Source organism: Sinohyriopsis cumingii, chromosome 4 (genome assembly GCF_028554795.1).
Source record: "Sinohyriopsis cumingii isolate HCF-2022 chromosome 4, ASM2855479v2, whole genome shotgun sequence".
Taxonomy (NCBI): domain Eukaryota; kingdom Metazoa; phylum Mollusca; class Bivalvia; order Unionida; family Unionidae; genus Sinohyriopsis; species Sinohyriopsis cumingii.
In genome coordinates, this window is record NC_142964.1 from 123,618,820 (window position 1) to 123,642,615 (window position 23,796).

Here is a 23,796-nt window from a genome sequence, read left to right on the forward strand (position 1 = left end):
ACAGCGGTAAATATCTCATGGTGATTAAAAGCATGCCAATTTGATGACATACCAGTTAATTTTAAAACTGTATGAGGCCCACACTGGTTGATTTAGCCGACTTGTTACAGGAAAATATTCAAAGGAGTACTTTACTGTTAAACGTTAACGTAAAAACATGGGTTAGGGTAGCGTTGGTTGAATGTAAAATTTATCAATAGCGCAAGCATTTAATAATTAAAATACGAAAAGGATGCTTTCCACGAAAATCATTATTTAGTTTTGATTTGTATCTTTGAATGTAGAAACTATTCCCATTTTACTGCACTCTGTCTTAGCCTGATGTAAATTCACTAAAATAGCTGCGGAGAGAGAGAGAGAAAGAGAGAGAGAGAGAGAAAAGAATAAATAGCCATCTCTAATAGTAGACACGCTGTATTCAGAGCAAGAAGAATATTTCAAACGCAGTCTGGATGGCAACTAGTTTTGAATGCATCGGGCTGTTTAGTACACAATGTTTTTCAAAATTAGCACATAGGAAATGGGCTTACACAAAAAAAATGCCTGTATGTAGGGTGCATTCACTTCTTTTGCTATTAAGTTCCCCTTGGGTGGTATTATTATGTTTTGATTTATTATAGCTATCCAAAAATATGGAACTTTTTAGCATCACTGGTATAATATTTTATATGAGTGTTTATGTTAGATACAAGCGGGATAAAATCGGAGCATAACTGTCCATTGCACCCATACAGGTTATCGATCGCGTACTGCAGTTTGTCGAAAGAGAAAAATTAGGCCGCTCTGGACATGTTTAGTTTTGTAAGTGTGTACAGTATATATATATCCATGTGGTTTGCTTTATGGTGCGTTATCTCACTGCCAGATGATAAACAGGCTCGATTTTCACACGCAAATGCCACGACCTGTATTCATTTTGGAGCGTGCATCGGAGTTACGGGAAATAACCCCACTCTGTTATAACTTTATCTGCTAAACTGAGTGAACGTTCGGTGAAATAAACAACAAACAAACATAATATCCATATGATAGAGTCCTGTTAGCCATGTAATGGAGTGGTGTCTTTTTATCTGTGAAAGTATCAATTGGTGCACACAGTCGATATGGGTGTATTCATCTACTGAAATCAAAATGCTGGTTGCGAAACATGGATATTGTGGATAACAAACTGTAGGAATACGGAACTTGATTGCACTCCTTTTGATTCCGTGTTCGCATTGAACGACTATGGAGAGATCTTTATTTAGAAGAATCGCTATCCGGAGCCAGCTTAGCAGAGAAGCGCTGGCCGAATTTTTAGGGACATTTGTTGTTCTGGTAAGTTTATTGCATCATAGATTAGACATATACATAGACAAATTTTATTTAAAATCGGAGTTTTCATTGCATGATAAGAATAATTAGTTCTTTGGAGCTATTTTACGGACTATAAACAATATACAGTACAGCACTTTATTCAACGTTTTATTTTTGAAAAAAATTAATCTTTACATTATTTCAAGACGTGCTTAAATATTCATGCACAATGGCTGGTCAATGCACGCGTAAGCTACTTCCTCCCCCAAACTTATAGCATGTGCTTAAATAACAATGTACATATGTCAATTTACATAAAAATGATGTACAGTGTTTGCAATATTTTGGTTTAATAATGTTTGGCCAACAACATCCTAACCATATTGTTCTTGATTTTAAATATACAAAAACAAAAGCAGACATTGTAAAACATACTATGCACGCATATAGAGTATACAATTTTCTATCACCACGAGTAAGCAAATTAAGCCAACATCTACTCAATCAGTAGCTAAAATCAAATATAAAATATTTATGGCACTCGGCCACAATCATTTTGAAAAAGTTAAAATCTACAAAGCTTAGTATCTATTTACAAAGCTAAATACTTAGCTAATCTGTTTACATGTTTACCTAAAACAGCATTTTCCGTACATGGGTTTGCGCAGCGCAGGTCCTTTACCTCTATAGGGTTTCTCTGGATAACTAATCCGAAAACACGCACACTAGGAATAAAGTGGTTCCACTCATTACAAGTTTTACCAGCTTCCAAGTACAGTAGTGTTATAACGTCAGCTCTCAAATCATTATGAATCGAAAGTATTTACCGAGCTGAATGTGTTTTTGTCTACATCAAACACGTTAAGTCGCTTGTCGTATTGCACAGTTGTGATCATCGTACTATATGGATTGATATTAGACATGGGTACCACGAAAACTTTTGTTCTGCGGTATACCGCGGTATTTATGTCCAAACCGCAATACTTACCACGGTATACCGCAATGATATTAAAAATAACACCATGTTATATCGAATACATTATTTTTTTCATTTTTTTAAAAATTAAAATTAATTATTTTGCTATAAAAGAAAATTAAACGACCCCACTCGAAAGAAAATAGCAGCATCTCTCCCCCGAAAATTACGTTGTCAATACCTTATAGACGACAAATTGCCAGGTGTATGTTATTTGCTGTATAAGTTGTCTTCTAAAATCTGTATCTAAAATGGGATGATTTAAGTTTACATTACAGATGACACCCTGTAAAACGTATTGACATTAGATGGCTTGTTGATAAAAATAGCAAGTATTGGCATTGATGCCCTAATGGACTAGCTGCGATATTATTGTAATAAAAAGGTAAACTCTGAGTTGGATGTCAACACCCGGTTAAGATATTTATTAGAGAGGGCCAGTAACACTAACTCAACAAACGAGAAAATACTTTGTGGTGTAGACAAATTACATACAAGACAAAAACTGCTTTCCTAAAACCTGAGGATGATTCTCGGTTTTACAAAGCAATGCTTTACTCTAACAAATAACTTTAAAACAATTACAAAATCCAAGACGATCACAAAAGAACGATTTGGCCTGAATATCTTTCACAACATATTTTTCGGCCGGCATGATGGCATATGTGAATTTATGTCATACATGTGATTCAAAGCTTTTCAATATAATTGTATGTGTTATCGTTCAAATTAATTTGTGACAAATACAACTATTTTTCAAAATCTGTAATAACTAGGATTATTTTTCAAGAAGCGAAAGATACTTAATGTCACTAAATTCGTTACAATCTTACACGGGAATTTCTATACACGTATTACTTACAGAAACTAGTGAAGTACCGGTACAGTGATAAAATATCGTGGTACGTACCACTGAGGAAGGGGCCCCGAGTGGCCGAGTGGTCTAAAGCGCTCTCCGTCACGAATCAGTGCCATCTCACCTCTCTCTGCGTGGATTCGAGTCTCGGGCTCGGCCAATGTGGATATGTGAGAAAGCTTGCCGGTAGCTTCTCGTGGGTCGGTGTTTCTTTCCGGGGTTCTTCCTCCACCATTAATACTGGCCGCCATGTATAGCCTATCTTGTGCTGCAAAATGGCATTAAACCCCATAACAACAACAACAACAACCACTGAGGAAAAAAAAATATACCGCGGTCAACAGTATACCGGTGTACCTGTAATACCGCGCACTCTGGTTGCTACGGCATATTTCAACGTTCTCATCACTGAATGCACTATGTAAATCAGCATATTCCTCCTGAAATTTCACAGAATGCCTTTTGTGTTTGAAATGGGCAGATCGATATTATTATTATTTTGAATATTATTTTGTAACACAACTGTCTTTGACAATATTTTAGTCTCGTTCAAACTTATAAGCAAATACGCATTATTATTTCATACGAAAACTTTTGTTGATGGAGTGTTCTTTTATTTTGTGTAAGTTTATTGGTGTGTGAACCAAAGAAACGCTCTGCAATCTGTGTGATTCGGATACTAAAGGTCGTACAACATCTTGTCGGTTAATATTTCACTAAACTTTAAGAAATAAACTAGTCAGTCCTTATAATGAAATTTTACACCTTTCTTATGTTACGTGTTTAGGCTCAAATAAACAGTAATAAAAGAAAGAGTGAAAACAACAAGCTTTGAAAACTTTAACAAATAATTTATTTCCCTAGAAAACTCTGTAAAAATGAAAAAAATAAGGACTTACAGTTTTAAGAATTAAATACAAAAAATAATCCAAGAATAATCCGCGAATTAAATTTTAGAAGTCCTAATAATGAAATGTTCTAACGAATCCAAATTCGATTCCCAAAGAAGAATCCAAGATGGAAGGCGATGACGTATACTGTATTCTTTGTAGTGTTGTAAGGTCTACAGTTCTGTGTTATTCACAAAACAATAATCCGGTGTTTGAATTAATGAAATGTCTTTGTCCAAGAATTCTGTATGAACACTCAAATATTTCCAGGAACAAACTTGCTGAATCGAAATAATTCGAACAAACATTAAAAAGTAATTCCCAAAACTGGTCACAAACAAACGAACACCTAGATATTAGCTTTTAAGCCCAGACTGAACAAAATCTCTATAAACAATTATTATGCAGTAACTCGAAACGCAAAACAAATTCCAGGATGAGGTTCAGCTTTCCAGAACCTTCGAGAAGCATTTACATATAAAAGCACGTAGTCCCAGTATGGCCTTGACGAAAACCAATCATTTTGCTCTAAGAATAAGATACAAATAAAAAGTTGTTTACTTCTCTCATTGAATTTCTAAATCAAGGCCGGGAACTAGGTCAGCTTTAGGTGTTTACAACTGAACTGTCAAGGTCAAACTATTTTCTGAAAAAATATCCTAGTAAACAAAACTAAATTATTTTAACATATAATAAAATTAAAAATAAAAAGATTTTAAAACTTACAAACAATTAAATTAAATCAAATATAAATTAAATCAAATATACGTAACACTATAAACAAACAAATAACTGAAACTTGGTCCAAAAATCTATTAAATGTGTATATGCGCGCGCTCGCACGTGTGTGTGTGTGTGTGTGATTTAGATTTTTAACGAAGTGTAACAATTTTTCAGTCATCTCGCTAGGATGTCTACAGTGTGCCAGTTTATAGTGATGTCCAGCACTGAGGTATCATGTAATATCATGTCCCACCTAGTCGCATTATCCTGACACCAGGCCGACTAGTCCTAACATTAACCTCGTGATGCTGAGCGCCAAGCGAGGCAACTGCAAGTACCAATTTTATACATCTTTGGTGTGACTCGGTCGGGTTTCGAATCTGCGACCTCCCGCTTCCGAGGCAGACGCTCAAACCAATTAGGGCACCGGAGCTGTATTTTCTTAAATATGTTCATTCTGTCAGCTATTTTTCACGCGCATGAACACATTATAAAAGCAATCTGTTTCTTCGATTCGCATAGCAGTTGTTATCAACATGGCCCAAATTTACCCCATGTCGTCTCTGTCTGCGTGGGTTCGAGTCTCAGGTTCGGCTAATGTGGGCATGTGAGAAAGCTTGCCAGTAGCTTCTCGTGGGTCGGTGGTTCTTTCCCGGGTTTTCCCGGGTTCTTCCTTCACCATTAGTACTGGCCGCCATGTATAGCCTATCGTGTGCTGAAAAATGGACTTAAACACTACAACAACAACAACAACCCCTAGTCATCATTCTTACAGCCTTTATCGGACAGCTATGTCATTTTCAAGAAAATTTAATCCATGATGGATAAATACGCAAGTGATTCAAATTGCATGATCATTTTCTATTTGCATAATTTCATGTGACCATATTTCTCATTTGCCAGTCTCGAAATGAGGAACTATCGCCAAACATGACGCATAACTTTCGTTTATACAAAAGTGCGTTATTTTTCCTCTCGTTTTCAACACCTTCATAAGTTGTTGCTACGACGTCATCTGTAACCAATGTATTCTGTCCAGATGGGCTTTAATAATCAATGTATATTGATGCATGCAACTTATCCAATAAGGCCATTTGAGTTCATGGAGTATTACCTATTCCTGCCAAACAGAACAAAATTGCCCAATTTATTTCTAATAACTGTCAAATTTAAATAGTGTCCTTCAAATTTCGTAGAGGTCGTCGTTGATGCCCGCATATAATATATACTGACTGGCACTTCTTTTAAATTATTTTCTAGCTATTCTCGCTATGATTGTGTTTAAATTTTGATTATCTATCCTTCTTACTTCCTTTCTAGTTGCAGAAGGCAGTTTTCTCTCTTTATTTCTTGTGGGGTAAGGTTGGCTGAGTTTTGGCACATAAAGTATTAACGCTTTCATTCTGGTTTAACTAAAACTATTTCATTATAATTTAACTAAAACTATTTCATTATAATTTAACTAAAACTATTTCATTATAATTTAACTAAAACTATTTCATTATAATTTAACTAAAACTATTTCATTATAATTTAACTAAAACTATTTCATTATAATTTAACTAAAACTATTTCATTATAATTTAACCACTTTTAAAGCTGCGAGAAACGTAATAGATATCTGACAGCTATTTTGCATTTTCTTTTGCGCCGCTATTTGATGTGAACAATTACCTCACTACTCTGTTTGTGCAACTATATCATTATTTGACGTGCCGATGCGAGCCCAAGTGAGTAATGATGGAATACTGAATTTATGAAACAAGTTAATGTGTAACTTTTGCTTGCCTTGGCGAGCAAAAACTGGACATTATTCAACGAATTTCATAAATTTAGTATTAAGTCATTAATCATTTGAGATTATGTTTATTAAATAGTTGGTATGTTAATGAAAATAAAGATAAAGAAGAAGAAATAATTTCATTTATTCTGACTCATATGCTGCACATTTCATTAGTTGCACGTAAAGAAATAGCCCCAAACGCTGGTCGAGCTTTGTGTAGTTGTATAAACAATGACATTTAATAGCATATTTTCTTTTGCAAATTGTAATTCAAAGAGCAACTGTCCTTCCGAATAAATAGAACATTTGACTCAGACAACATCATATTTGAACACAGAATGTGTCTGGATGCTCTATGTGACGTCAAATAGTTTAATACACTTAGGTTAGGTGATCCGTGTAACAGTGTATACAACTAACGTATGTTAGTTTCACTACTGAAAGTTGTTGATATTCATGATAGGATTATTGCTGGATGAAGAAAATCCATATTTACTCAAATAGTTTTTCGACCGGATATTTGTATTGATTGATTTGGAACAGGAGACAATCTGAATTGAACAACATAAGAAACATTATATCGTTTGGGCTATTTTGCTGTGTAAGAAATGCTGTGGTTTGATTGGCCATACGTTATGTCAGTTATTGGACGTGGGCAAACCGACATGAAAAATGTGGTGAAGCTGGGTTAAATTTTGCTGCACATATATATTCCATTATGAAACTTGGTTTGTTTGTTTATTTCTTCCACTCATTAAAAGCCCAGTTCCAGATCCAAGAACATGCAGCCACGTTGAAAAGCCCAGTCCTTGAAACATTTCTCACACCCCCACCCCCCTTAGCTTTGTTTGTTTTCAGCTCCGATCTTATGCACTACTCTATACACGTTTTCATGAAAAATGGCAATTCTGGTCCCAGATCAACTTCAGCGGATTTAATTTAACTGTTACATTTAGCTGGAAAAAGCTTACAATAACAGTCCTGTATCCTAAAATAAACAGGCACTCTCTGGTAAAGTAATTTACGCGAATGCAAAATTCTTTTGAATTAAATTGATCGTAGACTACATTTATTGTCTCGTTTGGTAAATACTGGCATGGTATTTATGTGTATTGACCTTAATCATTCATTTTAACCTGTTTTTGATGTGAAGATCATTTTCTCGGTATATTACGTGTGTACTTTTGATACATTATCGTGGAAAATTATGTGTTTAATGGTTTGACCATAAAAATACAAATGCATTATCATCATTTCTTGTAGCCCCTAACGCACGCTTTTATAGTTATCCATCCAAGCTGGTCCCAAAATATGCATCTTTATAATGATGGTTTCTTGTGTTCGGTTTCTGCATTAGTTTGCATGATTTTTCAGTGACACAATCAACGTATGTAAATAGCGTTGGTCTTTTTGTTTTAAGTCCTATTGTCTGTCTGGTCTTATAAATTGTTGCAATGCCCTTCACTGACATGTTTTGCTGGGCTAGTGATTTTTTAAGTTGATTTTTATTAAAATAATAAGCTTCAAATCTGACTGGTCTAGTGTGTTTTATTCGTTTTCGAGAGGAGTGGGGGTAAATCTCGCTACCTTATACCACATAATGATACAAGAACCTGGAGTGGTATAGTGATTTTTATTTATAATTTTATTTTAGAATTCTCGTTTCTTTGTAAGAGACGAGAGTTAACAGAAACAAGGGAGACCTAGTAATTTATTTTAATTTCTGGAAAAATTACACTTAAGTCCGACTGGTGTAAAGATTCTCATATGCCTCTCTTCGAGATAGCAGTACAGATAATACGAGTGGTCCATAATCACCAATAAATACATTACTAGTTTTTTATTTTTACTTTTTATTTGAGCATAAATTATTGCTTGCCATGTCAATGATACTATGAAAAAAAGCGTAAGAAGCAGTAAATGGTTCTGTTACACATATTCTTCATTCTTTGACAGATAAGAAATAATATCTGCTTCACACTCTTCTCTGTGTGTTAACAGGCTCAATCCTGCTTTAACTCCTTTGGTGCGAAATTTCCCTCTGGTTTAGAAAAATAATATTGACAATAAAGGAAAGATAAATTAAATAATATAGATTCGACTTGAAAGTTTATTAGGTAAATGTAACAGGTAATTGTTCCAAATTGACTCCAGATAGAACTATGTTCAAATTATTTTCTATTTTTCAAAGGCAGACATTTTTTTATTGTTAAATGAAATTATTTTCTTTTGAAGTGTTTTCTTGCAAGTAATGATCGCACTTGTGCATTGTTTTGTAATTTAAAGCAACATTCGTTAAATCGTTCTAGTAAGTGTTGTCTTCGTCCACAGACATGCATTCAACAATTCATTCATTCTTGTAACCATTCGCTTAAACGTTGTCATTCAGGCGTATCCCTGTGCAAATCTATTTTTATTAAGGCATGCAAAACTTACTAAACATGTAGTATCCTCGCCCAAATCGCACGTGCAAATTTTACCTGCATCGCAGTTTGCCGTCTGCTGACAAGAATAAAGAACTAGTGTCCTTTCTCGCTCAGTGTGTCATGACATGACACATTTACATATTTGTAAAGGTCATTAAAGTCAACTATCGATAGGACTTGTTTGTACTACTCATATGAGTCTCGTTACATTATCAAAAGTTATCGATGCGCAGATACTTGGGACATAAATGCGAGGGCGTGCGATAGGGGTTTGATATGGACATAAATACACTGAATAGATAGATATCTAAAACTAAGAGGTCGAATGCTTGTATCCCCAACTGTATTCTTCGGCGTCATGTAATCAGTAACCTATCAAAGGTATGCGTAAATTGACTCCATTTTTTCTAAGCCAATATTGTGGTTTCTAACTGGTTCCAGCCCATCGCGATTTAGCGCAGTAATATTACGCTTTAGAGCAAGACAATCCTGCGGGTGAGAGTTATATACATTTTCCCTAAGAGGCAGTTGAATGCAAGGCGCAAATGAAACTTAATTAGTTGGATGCGATCTAAAATGCATAGTTATACATCTTATCTTTAGACAACGAATTTACTAAAGTAACCAACTTGCTCGATGTAATTCTGCTATCTTCCATGGTTGTCAGTTTAGAAAAGACCTAATTTTTAATTTCTCACTGTCTCGTGTTTTTTATTTATCCTTAAATGTTGTAATTATCTTACCGGCTGAATCCGTCATCGCTCTAACTTCAAAGCATTTGCGCACATCTCTGTTATTATCTTCTTATCTCTTGTTTACATTTATCTAATTTAGCATGATTTGGTGAACATTACACATCTCTTTGAGACTTTTATTGTGCTCATCATCCCTCGAATACAATAAATACACGTGTGTGAATACAATTCACCTTGCAATTCCTGCACAAACGTGGATATGTCAATTTGGATTTTAGTCACACACCTTTTGGCGCAAAAGTGCGGATAACTCCGCTCAGCTGTAATGCGCCCTGTTCAGTCACTTGGCTTAAAACTGTTAAATGTTATACATTGTTGGGGGGTGGGGGTGGGGCAGTACGAATGATGTTATAATATTGTTGCAGTCCAGGAGTCTTTACTTGACCGAGCGGTGTCAAACCCAGGCGCGATTCCCGCTAGAAGCCATAAGTTTACTCCAAATTTTCAAAGACTTCCATACAACTACAGTTGTAAATTAGAAAGTCCGACGTGTCCGTTCTATACATAAATTTTACTCTGATCAATGCAAGACCACAAATCTCACAACTTGCCAGATATACATCAATCGCACAACTGCATCGTTTCTCTTCGTTATGTTTCCTTACCGCCAGCAGTTCACGCAGTAGAAACTATACAACTATCCCCTAACTCAGGGAACGATTTTAACTACGCCACCTTAGGCCAGTCAATCCATGGTTTCAAGGCACATTTCGCCAGTACGTATGCATTGCATTTGCCACCATGGCGACATAAACGGTATCCGCCGAGTGCCTTCTTATTTATTCCTTTGTGTAATTTACCGGTTTCCAACCGTAAATACTGCCACTGCAGTCACACAACCAATGTACACTAATAGATTTTAATAGGGACTATCTTACGACATGGACACTCATTCAGTTTTGGTCTGAATTCACTACTAGTGAACCATGGCATCATGGAAACTCACTAACACTTCACTCTGAGACGTTTGCTCCTAGTAATTATCTAATTATTTCGGGCTAAGGAATATTTCCGTTGCACCGAATTCCAATAATCAGACTAGTAATCACAAAAATCTAAGAATTCTTTACAACGGGGCGCTATTACCAAATGCGCATAATCCAAATTTATTACAATATGCATGGATCTAGAGTCAAATATCTGATTAAATCTGCAACCAACATATATGCGGAACTTTGTTACGTTCAAACCGCCAACAGAATTAAATTACAGAGCAAAGAATCATCCCACCAAATGTTAGCGTTAACTCGTTAAGATACTTCAATTTTGCTTGTATTCATGAGAGATAGCTCAGATAATAGTAAAACATATTTCAAACAAGCGCCAAACAATACATCTGCAAGGAACCGTCTGTAGAGATTTCTTTATAAATCTGTGAAAAGAAAGAACTGATACATATGTTCCTCTGACGAGACATAATTTTTCTTCAAGAAAACGAAAATAAATATTTGTAAAATGTTTTGTTTGAAATCATGATGCCTTATTTGTTTTAAGTACATGTTTAAACTAAATTGGCTTATCTTCTGCAGAACAGCGTAGATTTAGTAAATAAATTAAAAAGTATTTTTAAAATATATGAAAAGTTTGTTTTCATTCAGATCTAAACAAGTAATGTTTTTCAAGCACTTTATCATTGTTTATTTGTTGGGCTTTCAACCTCACGCTTTAGTCGACTAATACCATTATTCTGTCTGTCCGTTCGTCAGTGACATCTTCTCCTAAATCACGGAGGAGGGGGATTTACAAATGTTTGTAGTTGTGTTGCTCTGTTGCGGATCTGCAAGAGAAGATGGTCATCCTTGGCTACCCCTGAGCGGAGGGGAGGGTGGCTTAGGTTCTTGGCAAGAGGCCAAAGGTCAGATAACAATAGTTTAAATTTCAATTACATTTTCAAATATTGTGGAATTTTAAGGGTGTACTCTGTTTTTCTCTTTGTTTTACTCAAGTGATTTTTCGAACAGTTCCGTCTCTAAGATGTTCTACATTTGTTTTAGTTAAATATATGTCAGCAACACAAAAAGTATACAATAAAAATATTTTATATTGAACATGGCTGTGTTTCTATTAGTTACGTTTCTTTGGTTGGTTGTTTCATTGTCATTTTCTATAAGGAAAAAAATTAAACTTTCACCACTCTTGATAGGACGTTCGTGAAACATTTCGGGGTTGGTGTGGTTATATTCGGTTCAAAAAGGTTAGGAACCTTTTCAGGAATGCATATTCCCTAGTCGTCTCACAAATAAAGTTAGCAATACTCTATGGGTATTTTTTTCTTTAAAAAACTGTTAGAAATGTGTAATTTAAAAACGAACTTGCGTTTTATTCTGAAGAGACTTGCCAATTGGACCTTGCTTGTTTATGCATTATAAGGACAGTTTCTGTTAGACAACGTAAGTCTTGACAAGTTTTACAATACATTAATGTTGATTTGTTGCTCTTGGATGACTTGTTAATTTATAATTCTAGAGTTTCATCGTGTCATGTACAAAGTATGCATAGCATATTGAAACCATGCAATTTGCTATCCTTCGTAAAAGCTTGCGCGTAAATCCAGCAACGAATGCACGGAAATGGTGCAGTTCTCGATGCAATAATATATCATGTGAAGTGTACTGAGAGGTTGTTCACGCGGGTTATATATTCCACATAGAGACCATTGCTGACACATTTGAAGAGGATAAAAAATAGACCAATAACATGAATGCATTTGATTCACTACTGGTGATTTCAGACCTTTTGCAGACAAGACGAAAATATTAGATAACTAAAGATATGTTCACATCTAACCGTATGTAACGACTTGCTGCCGTGAAACAAACACGCCGACGTAGTAAGAAATGTTCCAGCTGTTATCTTGAGGTCTGTGCATGTATAAATAAAGTGAGTTCAAACACACATACAACCCTATATATGTTTTTTTCTCTAATTTCTCGGAATAACTCTGTATCAACATGAAATGTTAATTCTATACATAAATAATTTTCAATATTTAAGATAGACTTACATTGCTTATATTTTTTTTAAAATTGTTTTTACCGTCTAATGCCAATTATGATATATACGATAATTTGCTCTTTTTGAGAATTCACCCCAATACATCCGAATATCACCAATCTTTTGTGCCTTCCAAACGAAACCTAAGTCAAATGTAAATAGTAAATTACGAGTACATGCCACGCAACCATTTTCATGTAAAGAATTCAATATCGGATAACATTTAACAGGACGTCTGTTGCCAGAAATTTGTAATAGTCTGTACCAATACTAAACAGGTCTGGAGTAGTTATTAACACAAAAAGGAAGTTTACCACTAAGGATAACATTATCAACCCCACTTCCTGATAATCCCAGACACTGCTTGCAAAGACGACGTTCTACTTTACCAATGCATTCTGAACATTATGGCCCCAAATTTCATAACCATCACGTTATGTGGGCCCTCTCATGGTGTCAGAACCATTATGTCATCTGAGTCCTATCATGGTGTCAGAACCATTATGTTATGTGAGTCCTATCATGGTGTCAGAACCCTTATGTCATGTGAGTCCTATCATGGTGTCAGAACCCTGATATCATGTGAGTCCTATCATGGTGTCAGAACCCTTATGTCATGTGAGTCCTCTCATGGTGTCAGAACCATTGTGTCATGTGGGTCCTGTCATCGTGTCAGAACCATTATGTTTTGGGAGTAATATCATGGTGTCAGAACCATCATATCATGCAGGGCCCATCATTATGTCATATTTTACAAGCATCAATACAATTAAAGTATCCAAGTATCTTTGGACAGTCAAAAAGGTTAAAAGGATGAGATACATTGTGATACCAGAGGTTTAAAGAATGAGATACAATGTGATGATATGTTTCGAAGGACGATATACATTGTGATACCAAAGGTACAAAGGATGAGATACATTGTGATACCAGAGGTTCAAAGGAGGAGATGCACTGTGATACCAAACGTTCTTAGGCCTTTGTTCAAGATAACTGTAGAATTAAAAATGCCCAATATATTTATTTAAAAAATTATTGATTCAGATTGTTTTGCATTGAAATACCACATTTTATAATTTCTCCTTTTGCGTTATTTAAGTCTGGTCTAGATTAACAGACATTCTAGTTTTACTACAAAAACTTAAAGGGTAGGAATTTGTTTCCGTATACATTCGCAATGTCAGCATACATTGTAACATCGTCTACAGCGAGTAATGCAACCAGTTTGGGGACACTTTCTGTCAAATAAAAACGTGAACTAAAGTTTCGTTAAACATATGTGACAAGTCATATACTCTGTCTGTGTGGGTTCGAGTCCCAGGCTTGGCTAGCGTGGGTACGTGGGAAAGCCTGCCAATAGCTTCTCGTGGCTCCGCGGTTCTTCCCTGGATTTTCCACGGTTCTTCCTCCGCCAGTTACACTGGCCGCCATGTATAACCTATCTTGTGCTGAAAAATGGCGTTAAACCCTAGAACAACAACAACAGCAACAACAAGTCATATACCAGCGCAGTGGAAAAATATAAAGGACGAAGAATACACACATCATGCCTTGTACAAACTGATCATTTAAAATATTTGGTCAAATATATATAATTCAATCTGGACCACATGCTTTAACAATCCCATCTGGACCGCGTGCTTTACCAGTCCCATCTGGTCCACGTGCTTTAACAACCCCATCTGGACCGCATGCTTTACCAGTCCCAGCTGGTCCACGTGCTTTTCTATATCTGTCTGGACCACACGCTTTACCAACCCCATATGGACCGCATGTTTTCCCAATCCTTTGATCAAAGTTCTTTGACACGAGACCAAACATAAAATGACCGTCAGCTGCACTTACTGTTTGTTCTCATCCCGTCATTTACAACTTTGATTACCTCAATCCTACGTACTGTATGTTATATTGATAGCTTTGATTACCTCAATCCTACGTACTGTATGTTATATTGATAGCTTTGATTACCTCAATCCTACGTACTGTATGTTATCTTCCAATCATTGATAGCTTTGAGAATTAAGTAATTAATAATTCGTTATTGTTCCTACTCTTTGCTCTTAAACATGTCAAACGTATACAAAACCTTAATGTTTTCAGAAAAATGCATTTATATAAAGTCAAACAAACAATGAACGGACTAATGTAATCCAAATGCTTCCATTCACAGTTCTACTTTGATCAAAATTTGATAATCCGGCCGAAATCTTTAACCCAATAATCGATGTTAAGCTGTGGGGTTTTTTTTACTGTTTTTTAACGTCGTATTAATTCTTGTCAGGTACTAAAATGTTTGGTGATGTATCGACACCTTCACTTTTCTATTTTGACCATACTTTCGGGAGACTGTACACATACATTATGTTATACGTGAATGTTGGTGTAGTTGCTATTGTTTGTTTGACTAACGCCATTTTTCAGCTGGTGATAGGCTATGAAAGGCGGTCAGTATAGGACACATGGTACTAATGATATGGAAAAATGGGAACCAGCCTTGAAAAGGGTGAACCTAAAATAGAGTTTATATGGGTTTGGCTGACCAGGATTGGTTAATAATGGAAGTTATGTTTTAGGAAAAAGAATCTTTTGAGAGCTTATCCTAGTTGCACATGAAAAAATAGAAACATTGTTTTATTGATGGAATTTCAGTCCTTTATCAGTCTTGAGTTTGAAACACTCATTACTAAAATTAGCACCTGACTCTTTGGTGCAGAATTGAAAGCACATGCTTCAAACACATGCAGGTCCAGAAAATGCCGCGGCTCATATCCTTTTCTCTACACAGAAGCTGACATCCAGGTTTCCTCTATACTGATAAATATAATTTTGATAATGAACACTCAAAAATTTGAAGTTATTGAAGTTTTAATATCACAGTGTTTGCATAGGTTTACTATGGGAACTGAATTAGTACCGTGAGTCCTATATATGGTGTAGGAAGAAACAAACCCCGGGGAATAACCACTGTATTCGTCGGAATATACTGGCAAGTTTTCTCACATACTCACATTGGGCGAGCCTAAGACTCGAACCCATGCGGACAGAGATGAGATGTCAGTGATCTGTGTGATCTGTATATATGAGTGCCTCAGACCCCGGGGCCCCAGTGTTATACGTGAAAATGACGCAAGTCTTAATAGCTGTGATATTTTATTTGAAGTATCATGAGCAACGTTTCCGCTGATTCATTTTGAGAGAAGAAAAGTTACAGTACCGTAATGAAGTTGACTTTAATATATGATTTTCAACTATGATAATTGACAACACCTTGGCAAAGAGGTCGTAAATAAAAGACAAGAGCTACTTGAGTTGCCCATAGTAACGGTGAACAGCTGTATGACATATGACATATATTCGTACATAATCCAGCTGTTCGTGGTTGATAAAACTCTGTGTGTGTGTGTGTGTGTGTGTGTGTGTGTGATGTACTCAGGCATTCAGTTTTCTGCAGGCCTGTAATAAGATTTAAACAAACCAAACAAAATATTAAACCACCTAAATCCGACTGGAATTTGTCTCTCCAACTGACCTTATTGCCATCTCTTTCAAGGGTCCTCCCTTTGTTTTGGCTTTGCCCACCCCACCCCCACCCCACACATGATAACTTCCGTGCGGACGTCCATGGTGATTTGTGTCGTAAACTGTTTAAAATATTGAAATTTCACACTGGTACATAATCTTGATATACCACTGGTACATAATCTTGATATACCACTGGTACATAATCTTGATATACCAATGGTACATAATCTTGATATACCACTGGTACATAATCTTGATATACCACTGATACATACTTTCTTTTCGTCAACTGGGGCCATGTTACATGAGCAGGAACAAATCGACGTTCAAAATGTCCGGTCACACAAGTACATTACTTTGTAATTGCCCGAGCGGTATATTTGCACAACTCTCTATGTTACCGCTATATTTTATTGAGGGGATCATGAAGGATTTCATAGATTTAAACCACGTTAAGTGTGGATCTGAATACAGACGAGACCTATTCTAGTTCAGATTGTCACATAATATTGTGCAATCAGTTTTAGAATGATTGCGCTGTTGAAGAAGAACAGGAAGAAAATAACAAATTGCTTAAAAATGCAGCCCCTGCCTCCACACGATCCTCTCTTTATTTAATCGATTCAACGCTTGTTTTTTGTTTTTTTTTTTTGTTTTGTTTTTTTTTGTTGTCGTGTTTAATTCACTTTCATTCAATTTATTCATTTATCTTTTGACAAGCAATACAACACAAACATTATGATGCAAGGACAAAATTTAGATTTAAAAGAATAAAAGTACCATAAAATTCATTAAAAATATAAACTATTAAATTAACAATTATGACCTGAAAACAGCGAGCAATACAATTCTGATTATTTATGGGGTTTTTTATGCCATTTCCAACGGATCTGAAACCAGTTATTTTCTGTAATCGCTCAATCCATCCTAGGTCCAGAGAATGTCCCCAACGGATTTTTTTTTTTTATGTATCACACAATGTTAAAATTATCCTTTACGTTTCTTCATGCTAGTGTACGCATGTCATCTTTGTAGTTTCCTTTCAAAAACATATTTAGAAATACTAAATTATCTGAGAACAAGTATGTTATGAGAGAGAAATAGAATGTTTTGATTTTCACGTTGTGAGGTGCATTAGTTGTATATGAAAGCGTTCAAAATTTTCTCACACTCATACTTTTGTACCAGTTCTCACACTCATACTTTTGTACCAGTTCTCACACTCATACTTTTGTACCAGATCTCACACTCATACGTTTGTAACAGTTCTTACACTCATACTTTTGTACCAGTTTTTACACTCATACTTTTGTACCAGTTCTCACACTCATATTTTTGTACCAGTTCTCACACTCATACGTTTGTACCAGTTCTCACACTCATACTTTTGTACCAGTTCTTACACTCATACTTTTGTACCAGTTCTCACACTCATACTTTTGTACCAGTTCTTACACTCATACTTTTGTACCAGTTCTCACACTCATATTTTTGTACCAGTTCTCGCACTCATACTTTTGTACCAGTTCTCACACTCATACGTTTGTACCAGTTCTCACACTTATACGTTTGGTACCAATTCTTACACTCACACTTTTGTATCAGTTCTCACACTCATACTTTTGTACCAGTTCTTACACTCATACTTTTGGTACGACTGATTCAGTGTCAGCTTAATAACTTAATGCAAGGAATTAGATCAAAATATGCCCATTTTTATATTCATAATATCTAAATTAATTATATTTTAGCTTATGTAAATGAAGTTTAATAGTAAAATGTTTCCTTGTAACTGAAGTAATGCACTGAGAAGCATTCCAATATAGTTATAATTTTGTAACTTAAATTTTAGCTGTAAGTTAGTGTCAGTTTGGAAATTTAATTTCAAGAATAAGATTTGCACACCTGTTTCTCTCTCTCTCTCTCTCTCTCTCTCTCTCTCTCTCTCTCACACACACACACACACACACGCACACACACACACACACACACACACACACTTCAGAGGGAGGGATAACTCCTAGGCAGTTTTCTCGTACACAAAGCTAGCTTTATTGGGAAAAAATAAACTTTTCTGTCTAGAGTATTTTCCAAGAGTTGAACACAGATTTAAAGTTAATTTTTGGGTGGTGAAGGGTAGCTCCAATATTTGAAAGGTTCCCGGTGACACCAATATATGTAAAACTGGCCTCTCGGGTATAAGGATAATGCATCTGTCACTAATTAATAATACCTAATCCTTTTATATCAAACAAGCGCCAAACAATACATCTGCAAGGAACCGTCTGTAGAGATTTCTTTATAAATCTGTGAAAAGAAAGAACTGATACATATGTTCCTCTGACGAGACATAATTTTTCTTCAAGAAAAAGAAAATAAATATTTGTAAAATGTTTTGTTTGAAATCATGATGCCTTATTTGTTTTAAGTACATGTTTAAACTAAATTGGCTTATCTTCTGCAGAACAGCGTAGATTTAGTAAATAAATTAAAAAGTATTTTTAAAATATATGGAAAGTTTGTTTTCATTCAGATCTAAACAAGTAATGTTTTTCAAGCAATTTATCGTTGTTTATTTGTTGGGCTTTCAACCTCACGCTTTAGTCGACTAATACCATTATTCTGTCTGTCCGTTCGTCAGTGACATCTCCTCCTAAATCACGGAGGAGGGGGATTTACAAATGTTTGTAGTTGTGTTGCTCTGTTGCGGATCTGCAAGAGAAGATGGTCATCCTTGGCTACCCCTGAGCGGAGGGGAGGGTGGCTTAGGTTCTTGGCAAGAGGCCAAAGGTCAGATAACAATAGTTTAAATTTCAATTACCTTTTCAAATATTGTGGAATTTTAAGGGTGTACTCTGATTTTCTCTTTGTTTTAATCAAGTGATTTTTCGAACAGTTCCGTCTCTAAGATGTGCTACATTTGTTTTAGTTAAACATATGTCAGCAACACAAAAAGTATACAATAAAAACATTTTATATTGAACATGGCTGTGTTTCTATTAGTTACGTTTCTTTGGTTGGTTGTTTCATTGTCATTTTCTATAAGGAAAAAAATTAAACTTTCACCACTCTTGATAGGAAGTTCGTGAAACATTTCGGGGTTGGTGTGGTTATATTCGGTTCAAAAAGGTTAGGAACCTTTTCAGGAATGCATATTCCCTAGTCGTCTCACAAATAAAGTTAGCAATACTCTATGGGTATTTTTGTCTTTAAAAACTGTTAGAAATGTGTAATTTAAAAACGAACTTGCGTTTTATTCTGAAGAGACTTGCCAATTGGACCTTGCTTGTTTATGCATTATAAGGACAGTTTCTGTTAGACAACGTAAGTCTTGACAAGTTTTACAATACATTAATGTTGATTTGTTGCTCTTGGATGACTTGTTAATTTATAATTCTAGAGTTTCATCGTGTCATGTACAAAGTATGCATAGCATATTGAAACCATGCAATTTGCTATCCTTCGTAAAAGCTTGCGCGTAAATCCAACAACGAATGCACGGAAATGGTGCAGTTCTCGATGCAATAATATATCATGTGAAGTGTACTGAGAGGTTGTTCACGCGGGTTATATATTCCACATAGAGACCATTGCCAACACATTTGAAGAGGATAAAAAATAGACCAATAACATGAATGCATTTGATTCACTACTGGTGATTTCAGACCTTTTGCAGACAAGACGAAAATATTAGATAACTAAAGATATGTTCACATCTAACCGTATGTAACGACTTGCTGCCGTGAAACAAACACGCCGACGTAGTAAGACATGTTCCAGCTGTTGTCTTGAGGTCTGTGCATGTATAAATAAAGTGAGTTCAAACACGCACACAACCCTATATATGTTTTTTTTCTCTAATTTCTCGGAATAACTATGTATCAACATGAAATGTTAATTCTATACATAAATAATTTTCAATATTTAAGATAGACTTACATTGCTTATAGTTTTTTTTAAATTGTTTTTACCGTCTAATGCCAATTATGATATATACGATAATTTGCTCTTTATGAGAATTCACCCCAATACATCCGAATATCACCAATCTTTTGTGCCTTCCAAACGAAACCTAAGTCAAATGTAAATAGTAAATTACGAGTACATGCCACGCAACCATTTTCATGTAAAGAATTCAATATCGGATAACATTTAACAGGACGTCTGTTGCCAGAAATTTGTAATAGTCTGTACCAATACTAAACAGGTCTGGAGTAGCTATTAACACAAAAAGGAAGTTTACCTCTAAGGATAACATTTTCAACCCCACTTCCTGATAATCCCAGACACTGCTTGCAAAGACGACGTTCTACTTTACCAATGCATTCTGAACATTATGGCCCAAAATTTCATAACCATCACGTTATGTTGGCCCTCTCATGGTGTCAGAACCATTATGTCATCTGAGTCCTATCATGGTGTCAGAACCATTATGTTATGTGAGTCCTATCATGGTGTCAGAACCCTTATGTCATGTGAGTCCTATCATGGTGTCAGAACCCTTATGTCATGTGAGTCCTCTCATGGTGTCAGAACCATTGTGTCATGTGGGTCCTGTCATCGTGTCAGAACCATTATGTTTTGGGAGTAATATCATGGTGTCAGAACCATCATATCATGCAGGGCCCATCATTATGTCATATTTTACAAGCATCAATACAATTAAAGTATCCAAGTATCTTTGGACAGTCAAAAAGGTTAAAAGGATGAGATACATTGTGATACCAGAGGTTTAAAGAATGAGATACAATGTGATGATATGTTTCGAAGGACGATATACATTGTGATACCAAAGGTACAAAGGATGAGATACATTGTGATACCAGAGGTTCAAAGGAGGAGATGCACTGTGATACCAAACGTTCTTAGGCCTTTGTTCAAGATAACCGTAGAATTAAAAAATGCCCAATATATTTATTTCAAAAATTATTGATTCAGATTGTTTTGCATTGAAATACCACATTTTATAATTTCTCCTTTTGCGTTATTTAAGTCTGGTCTAGATTAACAGACATTCTAGTTTTACTACAAAACCTTAAAGGGTAGGAATTTGTTTCCGTATACATTCGCAATGCCAGCATAAATTGTAACATCGTCTACAGGGGGGAATGCAACCATTTTGGGGACACTTTCTGTCAAATAAAAACGTGAACTAAAGTTTCGTTAAACATATGTGACAAGTCATATACTCTGTCTGTGTGGGTTCGAGTCCCAGGCTCGGCTAGCATGGGTACGTGGGAAAGCCTGCCAATAGCTTCTCGTGGCTCGGTGGTTCTTCCCTGGATTTTCCAGGGTTTTTCCTCCACCAGTTACACTGGCCGCCATGTATAGCCTATCTTGTGCTGAAAAATGGCGCTAAACCCTAGAACAACAACAACAGCAACAACAAGTCATATACCAGCGCAGTGGAAAAATATAAAGGACGAAGAATACACACATCATGCCTTGTACAAACTGATCATTTAAAATATTTGGTCAAATATATATAATTCCATCTGGACCACATGCTTTAACAATCCCATCTGGACCGCGTGCTTTACCAGTCCCATCTGGTCCACGTGCTTTAACAACCCCATCTGGACCGCATGCTTTACCAGTCCCAACTGGTCCACGTGCTTTTCTATATCTGTCTGGACCACACGCTTTACCAATCCCATATGGACCGCAAGTTCTTTGACACGAGACCAAACATAAAATGACCATCAGCTGCACTTACTGTTTGTTCTCATCCCGTCATTTACAACTTTGATTACCTCAATCCTACGTACTGTATGTTATATTGATAGCTTTGATTACCTCAATCCTACGTACTGTATGTTATCTTCCAATCATTGATAGCTTTGAGAATTAAGTAATTAATAATTCGTTATTGTTCCTACTCTTTGCTCTTAAACATGTCAAACGTATACAAAACCTTAATGTTTTCAGGAGAATGCATTTAAATAAAGTCAAACAAACAATGAACGGACTAATGTAATCCAAATGCTTCCATTCACAGTTCTACTTTGATCAAAATTTGATAATCCGGCCGAAATCTTTAACCCAATAATCGATGTTAAGCTGTGGGGTTTTTTTTACTGTTTTTTTAACGTCGTATTAATTCTTGTCAGGTACTAAAATGTTTGGTGATGTATCGACACCTTCACTTTTCTATTTTGACCATACTTTCGGAAGACTGTACACATACATTATGTTATACGTGAATGTTGGTGTAGTTACTATTGTTTGTTTGACTAACGCCATTTTTCAACTGGTGATAGGCTATGAAAGGCGGTCAGTATAGGACACATGGTACTAATGATATGGAAAAATGGGAACCAGCCTTGAAAAGGGTGAACCTAAAATAGAGTTTATATGGGTTTGGCTGACCAGGATTGGTTAATAATGGAAGTTATGTTTTAGGAAAAAGAATCTTTTGAGAGCTTATCCTAGTTGCACATGAAAAAATAGAAACATTGTTTTATTGATGGAATTTCAGTCCTTTATCAGTCTTGAGTTTGAAACACTCATTACTAAAATTAGCACCTGACTCTGGTGCCGAATTGAAAGCACATGGTTCAAACACATGCAGGTCCAGAAAATGCCGCGGCTCATATCCTTTTCTCTACACAGAAGCTGACATCCAGGTTTCCGCTATACTGATAAACATAATTTTGATAATGAACACTCAAAAATTTGAAGTTATTGAAGTTTTAATATCACAGTGTTTGCATAGGTTTACTATGGGAACTGAATTAGTACCGTGAGTCCTATATATGGTGTAGGAAGAAACAAACCCCGGGGAATAACCACTGTATTCGTCGGAATATACTGGCAAGTTTTCTCACATACTCACATTGGGCGAGCCTAAGACTCGAACCCATGCGGACAGAGATGAGATGTCAGTGATCTGTATGATCTGTATATATGAGTGCCTCAGACCCCGGGGTCCCAGTGTTATACGTGAAAATGACGCAAGTCTTAATAGCTGTGATATTTTATTTGAAGTATCATGAGCAACGTTTCCGCTGATTCATTTTGAGAGAAGAAAAGTTACAGTACCGTAATGAAGTTGACTTTAATATATGATTTTCAACTATGATAATTGACAACACCTTGGCAAAGAGGTCGTAAATAAAAGACAAGAGCTACTTGAGTTGCCCATAGTAACGGTGAACAGCTGTATGACATATGACATATATTCGTACATAATCCAGCTGTTCGTGGTTGATAAAACTCTGTGTGTGTGTGTGTGTGTGTGTGTGTGTGATGTACTCAGGCATTCAGTTTTCTGCAGGCCTGTAATAAGATTTAAACAAACCAAACAAAATATTAAACCACCTAAATCCGACTGGAATTTGTCTCTCCAACTGACCTTATTGCCATCTCTTTCAAGGGTCCTCCCTTTGTTTTGGCTTTGCCCACCCCACCCCCACCCCACACATGATAACTTCCGTGCGGACGTCCATGGTGATTTGTGTCGTAAACTGTTTAAAATATTGAAATTTCACACTGGTACACAATCTTGATATACCACTGGTACATAATCTTGATATACCACTGGTACATAATCTTGATATACCAATGGTACATAAT

At 35.9% G+C, this 23,796-nt stretch overlaps 1 protein-coding gene across 2 annotated transcripts in view; it reads left to right on the plus strand.

Annotated features, from left to right (window-relative positions):
• Nucleotides 1–857: 857 nt before the first annotated feature.
• The window catches only part of LOC149802035 (aquaporin-10-like), a 59,829-nt gene continuing 36,890 nt past the window's right edge, over nt 858–23,796 (plus strand). The window contains exon 1 of one of the 2 annotated variants that reach the window (XM_089956436.1): nt 858–1,317. In XM_089956436.1, the coding sequence (XP_089812562.1) occupies nt 1,228–1,317 (90 nt within the window). In that variant the 5' untranslated portion in view covers nt 858–1,227. The remainder of the gene's footprint in view (nt 1,318–23,796) is intronic. The other variant, XM_089956435.1, reaches the window with a different exon arrangement.